This window comes from Anomaloglossus baeobatrachus, chromosome 3 (assembly GCF_048569485.1).
Source record: "Anomaloglossus baeobatrachus isolate aAnoBae1 chromosome 3, aAnoBae1.hap1, whole genome shotgun sequence".
Taxonomy (NCBI): domain Eukaryota; kingdom Metazoa; phylum Chordata; class Amphibia; order Anura; family Aromobatidae; genus Anomaloglossus; species Anomaloglossus baeobatrachus.
Window position 1 is genome coordinate 28,151,969 of NC_134355.1, and position 8,511 is coordinate 28,160,479.

Genomic DNA, 8,511 nt, shown 5'->3' on the forward strand with positions numbered 1-8,511 from the left:
GGTTAGCACTGAAGTCTTGCAGCACTGGGGTCTTGGGTTTGAATCCCACCAAGGACACCATCTGCAAGGAGTTTGTATGTTCTCCCCGTGTTTGCGTGGGTTTCCTCCGGGTTCTCCGGTTTCCTCCCACACTCCAAAGACATACAGATAAGAACTTTAGATTGTGAGCCCCAATGGGGACAGTGTTCCTGATGTATGTAAAGCGCTGCAGAATATGTTAGCACTATATAAAAATAACGATTTTTTTTTTTAATCCACCGGAAGGGAAGAGCTTTGCTTGCAGCCTCCGATCCAGCTGCTGGGGACACCGGAAACTAAGTGATTCGCAGCCTCCCGTCCAAGCCGCCGGAAGGAAAGACCTTCACAGCCTCCGATCCTGAGAATGCCGGAAGGTAAGAGATTTGCAGCCTCGCATCCAAGACGCCGGAAGGTTACAAGATTTGTGGCCTCCCGTCCAGCCACAGGGCACGCGCCGGAAGGTGTAAGATTCGTAGCTTCTCGTCCAGCCTCCGGGGCCGCTGACCTGGACCGGACTCCTGGGAATTTATCCGCTCATCTCTAGTCCTGGATTTGGGTCTATGTCCTGCAGACTCGGTCACTCACTGCCACTGTCCCTCTGACAACTCCTCCTGCCACTGTAGAGAGAATTCGGAAATGCGTGTGCCTTGGGGTGTGGCTAGGGGGGCATGGTCAAAATTTGCCTCAGCACACACATAATTTGTCCCTTGTTGGCAGGTAGGGGTGTATAAAGAAAAGCTTTTTTTGCATTCTGAACACAAATACCTCTGTCAACTAATGTCATTCAAGTCACTGAAGGCAATTTTGTTCAGTAAATGGAGTGTTTTCATTGATAAAAAAAACATTAAATAACACAAATGACCTTTTTAATATAAATAATATAATAAATACTATGAAGATTTCTTTGGCTATTTAGGACCCTAACGAGGCACGCAAAATGGCGGCGCCTGTTTACCCATAGTGTAAGACAACAGTTATGCCTATTGTAAGACCGAATTCTCCCTCTAGCGTTCAGAAACACACTTTTACGCATGCGCATTGGGGTTCAGCCCGCTGTGACGCTGTAGCAGCTTCCCCTAGAGGGCGCGCTGTAATTTACAAATGTGTCCCCGGCATATCGCACGTCATTAACGCTTCCTGAGGTCACCCTTTCACCCCGGGCAACCGTTTGAAGCGTCGTAGTAACAGGGGACCGAGCTGTGATGGAGGGCGGCAGACGGAGTCCCGCTCTGCATCTAGACCTGACTAATTTCGAGGACGGTGGTGACAGCCGGTATGTACTCACCAGCCCCCGCTCGCTGGAGGCCTGTGCTCGGCTCGGAGTGCGGCCTGTGGATTTGCTGTACAAGTCCTATGGAGAGGTGAGGGAGGAGAAGCCCGGGGCCTCCAGTCAGGAGGTCAGTGAGATGTATGAGGCTCAGGAGATGGAGAGGCTGAGGAAGGTGAGGCAGTGCCGGGAGCTGAGGAAGAGCCTGCTGCAAAATGACGGCAATCAGGAGCAGCTTCAGTCCTCCATGGCCCCTCAGGAACACCGAGACCCCTCACCTCTGAATCACGGGGACCCCACACCCCCGAATACACAGCGCTATAAAGAATCCGCAGGCCGGAACCACAGAGACCCCTCATCCCAGAATTACAGAGACCCAACAACCTCTAATGCACAGAACTATGAAGACCCCACAGGCCACAATCTCTGGGACCACCGAGACCCCTCACCTCTGAATCACGGGGACCCCACAACCTCGAATACACAGTTACATAGACCCTGCAGGCCGAAATCCCCCAAACCACCGAGGCCCCTCATCCTGGAATTACGGAGACCCCACAACCTCGAATACACGGAGCTACAAAGACCCCACAGGCCAGAATCTCCGAGACCCCTCATTCCGTAATCACGGAGACCCCGCAACCTCAAACACTGAGAACTACAAAGACTCTGTAGGCCAGAATCCCCGAAATCACCGAGACCACACAAACGAGAACCATGAAGACACCAAATCCCAGAATTACCGGGACCACCAAGGCCACATATTTCATAGTCACAAAGACCACAAAACCCAGAACCCCTGGAATCCCCAAGACAACAGAACCCAAAAGCCCTGGGACCACCGAGACACCACAACTTCCCCTGATCACTGGGACTACTTGGAGGTCACAGCATCCCCAAACCATCGGGACCCCTATACCCTGGCTTCCTCTCCGAGCCGCTGGAACCCCTACCACCTTGCTATCTCTCCAAACCATTTGTACCCATATAACTTCGCTACCTCACCCAACCCCACAAGTAGTGGCCACAAAGGTGGAGGAGCAATGAGGAAAAGCCAAAGTCATGGAAACCTAGTTTCCCAGGAAGAGCAAATCCGCCATCTTACCCGTAAGGTAGAAAAAGAAGTCCAGGTGTCCGTGCCCTATAGAGATAAGAAGATTGCCGCCCTGATGTTACTCAGACACCAAGAGGAAGAGATGTCCAAGCAGAGGAGGCTACAAGCCCAGCGAGCCTGGGACGAGCTCCGCAGCAAGGAAATGGTGATCCGAGGAGCTCTGAGCAAGCGCGACTGGACGGACAGACCGCAGAACCTTAGACGAAGCCCAAGAAGCTCCAAGCACGAGTGGCAACTCGATGCCGTCCGTTACCTGACTGCTCAGAATAACAAGGAGTGGAAGACCCTGACTCACGAAGAGAAGATCCTTCTTAAAGACGGCATGAAGAAAGTGCGAGAAGATCTACAGTCAAAGAGGCAACTGCAAGAGTTGAAGGAGAAAGACACCAGAGAAACGGGCGGACTTCTTGAGGAACGGATGCTGCAAGCCTTCAAGGCTAAGATGATCAAAGACCTTCAGGACAAGAGAAACCTCCAAATCAAGAACGAATATGAGAAGCTACGACATTCTCGGCTCAAGAAGGTGGCGGACAATCAGGTGAAAGCCGAGGAGCTGTCCAAAAGGATGTCCATGCGTCAGAAGGAGCGCAGGTTCCAGGATGTATACGAGCAGATCCAGGAGGAACGTCTTAAGGAAATCCATGATAAAGCCTCTAGGGAAGAAGCGATGAACGTCATGGTGAAACTCCGGGCCGAAAGGCAGGAGAAAGAGCAAATAAATCACAAGAAGTTGCTGCTTCAAATAAGCAACCAAAAGACTCTACAGGCAAAAGACATCTTGGGAAAAAGTCTACAAAGTAAAGCCGAGCGGACGCGAGAAGTGAACATCGTCAAGGAGAAAGCCCACCAGATCCTAAAGCAAAAGGTGGAAGAAGACGAAGAAAACTACCGGAAAAACATTGCGCATCTGATCAGAGTCAAGGACCGGAAAAGTGATAAGCTCCTCAAGGAGAAGGAAGCCACCATCGAGGAGGGGAAGAAGATTGCCAGGGCCTCCTTCCACATGCGAGATCAAATCCGAGAACAGACCAGGAGCCGGACATTCGACCAGATGGCCCTGCAGGCCCAGCTAAGCGCGAGCTTCATGAAAAGCCTCCCGTAAAGGAGAGACGGGTGACCAATTAGGAAATAGATCCAACTCTGAAGATGGGGAGATCCCTCAAGAAGCCAAATTCACCTTTTTCTAGCCGGATTTAAAACTTCCAGACACATGGCCAACCCAAATAATTTTTAGACCCAGTCGTGAACATTTTTACATATTTTGACTACCTGTTTTCTAGAATTAGTCGAGATGGTCATCAGGGCTGTGGAGTCGGTAAGCCAAACCTTCGACTCCAACTCCTCAATTTCCCTTGCACCGACTCCACGACTCCGACTTTGACTCCACAGCCCTGATGGTCATACACTGAGATAGATGCCTTTCCTTAGGTTTGGTCATCATCTGTGGGGGCTCTCTGGGGTTGGACCCCTATTAATCCCAATTACATTGATGGCCATCGACTTTCTTATATCATGAAAGAAACCCGTCACTTAACTCTTTTTTTTAAAAAACCTGTAGCCTCTCACCTTCAGTTTTTGACATGGCGCCACCTATGTCGTGGTGGCTACATCATGTACTGCAGCTCCTCTTCGTTCTAGTGAGGCCTCGAACTTCAGTAAGTGGATGATACCTGAGAACAATAGCATTCCAGCTCACAACATCGAAAAAATGTGTTTTTCTTGGGGGGGAGAGACATTTATAGGACCTGTATGATTTTGTTATGAATGTTAAAGGGGTATTCCCTCTCCGCCAATGACGGCAGATAGCCGGAATATTAGTGATGAGTTGGAGTGTACAATCTGGAGTGTACAATCTGGTCCTCTATGGTGGCCGGTCTTCACCGGGTGCTTCTGACGCTTTCTAGGCCCTGCGATATAAAGTCAGTAGGATTCATGCTACATCATGGGGTAGTAAGTGCAGGAAGCACCCAGCATACCGGGCGTGGCAGTGATATGTGGTTCTTCAGGAGTTGATGTGTGACCCGTCTTTCAATATCAGACCGGTGACAATCCACACGCCCACCAATCAGGTGACGTATTGGGAAACGCCACATCGGCTTCATTCGTTACCCAGCACAGCGCCACACCACTGTTAGTGGCCGTACCCGGTACTGCAGCTAGGACTGAGACTGTTGCAGTACCAGACATGGCCACTACTAAAAGTTTGGCGCTGCGCTATAATGAATGATGGGGATGCAGGTTGGACCCCACACATAAAATACAGATAGCTTGTACTTTTCTATTCCCGGAGAAGCTCTATAATGTTTACAGCTCCGTGTTGTATTATGAGGGGTTTTATGTTGTTATTTACTGTATGAGCCGTTGTCACCATTGATTTGTATTGAACCGTTTTCAGCACAAGCAAAAACCTTATAAATAAGAGCAGTAATTACCGCAAGCCGGAGCCAAACACATCAATGTGATATGACCGCCTGACACCTAGTGGACAATAGTGGGCACTGCAGTACGTGGACATATCTGGACTCCCTTTTACCAATGATATTCCATTTTACTGCAGGCTGTAATGCGAGTGGGTTCTCTTTTAGTTCATAGCTTGATATACTGACATCTAGTGGACAATAATGAGCTCTGCAACAATTAGATATTCCTATGTACACTCACTTTAGATTATACAATTTTGTTTTGCTGCAGGCTGTAAAGTGAGAGGGTTATTAGTTTAGTCTAGGCTGACATGTAGTGACTAATAGTGACACAGACATATATAAGACCACATTATATATATATATATATATATATATATATATACATATATACTGTATATACACACACACACACACACACATATATATATATATATATATATATATATATATATATATATATATATACAGTTAGGTCCAGAAATATTTGGACAGTGACACAATTTTCGCGAGTTGGGCTCTGCATGCCACCACATTGGATTTGAAATGAAACCTCTACAACAGAATTCAAGTGCAGATTGTAACGTTTAATTTGAAGGTTTGAACAAAAATATCTGATAGAAATTGTAGGAATTGTCACATTTCTTTACAAACACTCCACATTTTAGGAGGTCAAAAGTAATTGGACAAATAAACCAAACCCAAAAAAAAATTTTTTGTTTCAATATTTTGTTGCGAATCCTTTGGAGGCAATCACTGACGTAAGTCTGGAACCCATGGACATCACCAAACGCTGGGTTTCCTCCTTCTTAATGCTTTGCCAGGCCTTTACAGCCGCAGCCTTCAGGTCTTGCTTGTTTGTGGGTCTTTCCGTCTTAAGTCTGGATTTGAGCAAGTGAAATGCATGCTCAATTGGGTTAAGATCTGGTGATTGACTTGGCCATTGCAGAAGGTTCCACTTTTTTGCACTCATGAACTCCTGGGTAGCTTTGGCTGTATGTTTGGGGTCATTGTTTATCTGTACTATGAAGCGCCGTCCCATCAACTTTGCGGCATTTGGCTGAATCTGGGCTGAAAGTATATCCCGGTACACTTCAGAATTCATCCGGCTACTCTTGTCTGCTGTTATGTCATCAATAAACACAAGTGACCCAGTGCCATTGAAAGCCATGCATGCCCATGCCATCACGTTGCCTCCACCATGTTTTACAGAGGATGTGGTGTGCCTTGGATCATGTGCCGTTCCCTTTCTTCGCCAAACTTTTTTCTTCCCATCATTCTGGTACAGGTTGATCTTTGTCTCATCTGTCCATAGAATACTTTTCCAGAACTGAGCTGGCTTCATGAGGTGTTTTTCAGCAAATGTAACTCTGGCCTGTCTATTTTTGGAATTGATGAATGGTTTGCATCTAGATGTGAACCCTTTGTATTTACTTTCATGGAGTCTTCTCTTTACTGTTGACTTAGAGACAGATACACCTACTTCACTGAGAGTGTTCTGGACTTCAGTTGATGTTGTGAACGGGTTCTTCTTCACCAAAGAAAGTATGCGGCGATCATCCACCACTGTTGTCATCCGTGGACGCCCAGGCCTTTTTGAGTTCCCAAGCTCACCAGTCAATTCCTTTTTTCTCAGAATGTACCCGACTGTTGATTTTGCTACTCCAAGCATGTCTGCTATCTCTCTGATGGATTTTTTCTTTTTTTTCAGCCTCAGGATGTTCTGCTTCACTTCAATTGAGAGTTCCTTAGACCGCATGTTGTCTGGTCACAGCAACAGCTTCCAAATGCAAAACCACACACCTGTAATCAACCCCAGACCTTTTAACTATTTCATTAATTACAGGTTAACGAGGGAGACGCCTTCAGAGTTAATTGCAGCCCTTAGAGTCCCTTGTCCAATTACTTTTGGTCCCTTGAAAAAGAGGAGGCTATGCATTACAGAGCTATGATTCCTAAACCCTTTCTCCGATTTGGATGTGAAAACTCTCATATTGCAGCTGGGAGTGTGCACTTTCAGCCCATATTATATATATCATTGTATTTCTGAACATGTTTTTGTAAACAGCTAAAATAACAAAACTTGTGTCACTGTCCAAATATTTCTGGACCTAACTGTATATATATATATATATATATATATCTATATGACAACACACATATATACACTTCCATATACTGTGTATATATATATATATATATATATATATATATATATATATATATATATATATATGTATATACACACACACACACACAGTACAGACTAAACGTTTGGACACACCTTCTCATTCAAAGAGTTTTCTTTATTTTTGTGACTCTGAAAATTGTAGATTCACATTGAAGGCATCAAAACTATGAATTAACACATGTGGAATGAAATACTTAACAAAAAAGTGTGAAACAACTGAAAATATGTCTTATATTCTAGGTTCTTCAAAGTAGCCACCTTTTGCTTTGATTACTGCTTTGCACACTCTTGGCATTCTCTTGATGAGCTTTAAGAGGTAGTCACCAGAAATAGTTTTCCATCAGTCTTGAAGGAGTTCCCAGAGATGCTTAGCACTTGTTGGCCCTTTTGCCTTCACTCTGCGGTCCAGCTCACCCCAAACCATCTCGATTGGGTTCAGGTCTGGTGACTGTGCAGACCAGGTCATCTGGCGTAGCACCCATCACTCTCCTTCTTAGTCAAATAGCCCTTACACAGCCTGGAGGTGTGTTAGGGGTCATTTTCCTGTTGAAAAATAAATTATGGTCCAACTAAACGCAAACCGGATGGAATAGCATGCCGCTGCAAGATGCTGTGGTAGCCATGCTGGTTCTGTATGCCTTCAATTTTGAATAAATCCCCAACAGTGTCACCAGCAAAGCCCCCCCACACCATCACACCTCCTCCTCCATGCTTCACGGTGGGAATCAGCCATGTAGAGTCCATCCGTTCACCTTTTCTACAAAGACACGGTGGTTGGATCCAAAGATCTCAAATTTGGACTCATCAGACCAAAGCACAGATTTCCACTGGTCTAATGTCCATTCCTTGTGTTCTTTAGCCCAAAAAAATCTTTTCTGCTTGTTGCCTGTCCTTAGCAGTGGTTTCCTAGCAGCTATTTTACCATGAAGGCTGCTGCACAAAGTCTCCTCTTAACCGTTGTTCTAGAGATGTGAAGGTGTGTCCAAACTTTTGGTCAGTACTGTATATATATATGCACACACATTTTATATATATATATACCGTATATACTGGCGTATAAGACGACTTTTTACCCCCTTAAAATAATGGCTACAGTGGGGGGTCGTCTTATACGCCGGATATACGGGGGGTGTGTGTGTGTGTGTGTATATATATATATGTACACTGCAGCGTCCAGGGGAGGTGGGGGCAGCAGCTCTGGAGCACAGGGGAACGCTGCGGGCTGCTGCCTTTGATCTCCTGCACCCGCTCATATAATATGCACAGCCGCTGTCCATCTCCAATGGTGCTGAAATCGCACGCAGTGAGGGGCTGGGGCAGCGGTGCATATTATATGAGCCTGCGTCCCAGTGTGATCGCACATGCCCCCCCTGTGTTAGATTTGGCCCCCAGGCTGCTGCTCATTCTAAAATAAAAAAGCTTTACTTCCCCCTGCAGCGTTTCTCCCCGTGTCCCTGCTTCCACTGTGATCAGGCAGAGATCTCAGGCTGCTGTGCCGATC

The 8,511-nt window shown here is 46.3% G+C and overlaps 1 protein-coding gene across 1 annotated transcript; it reads left to right on the forward strand.

Moving 5' to 3' along the window:
* Positions 1-1,175: 1,175 nt before the first annotated feature.
* CCDC185 (coiled-coil domain containing 185) lies at positions 1,176-5,255 on the forward strand. The gene is given in 2 exon segments (XM_075339090.1): positions 1,176-1,757; positions 1,759-5,255. Coding segments are annotated over 2 exon segments (2,280 nt in total). The 5' UTR covers positions 1,176-1,220; the 3' UTR covers positions 3,502-5,255.
* The last annotated feature ends 3,256 nt before the right edge of the window (positions 5,256-8,511 follow it).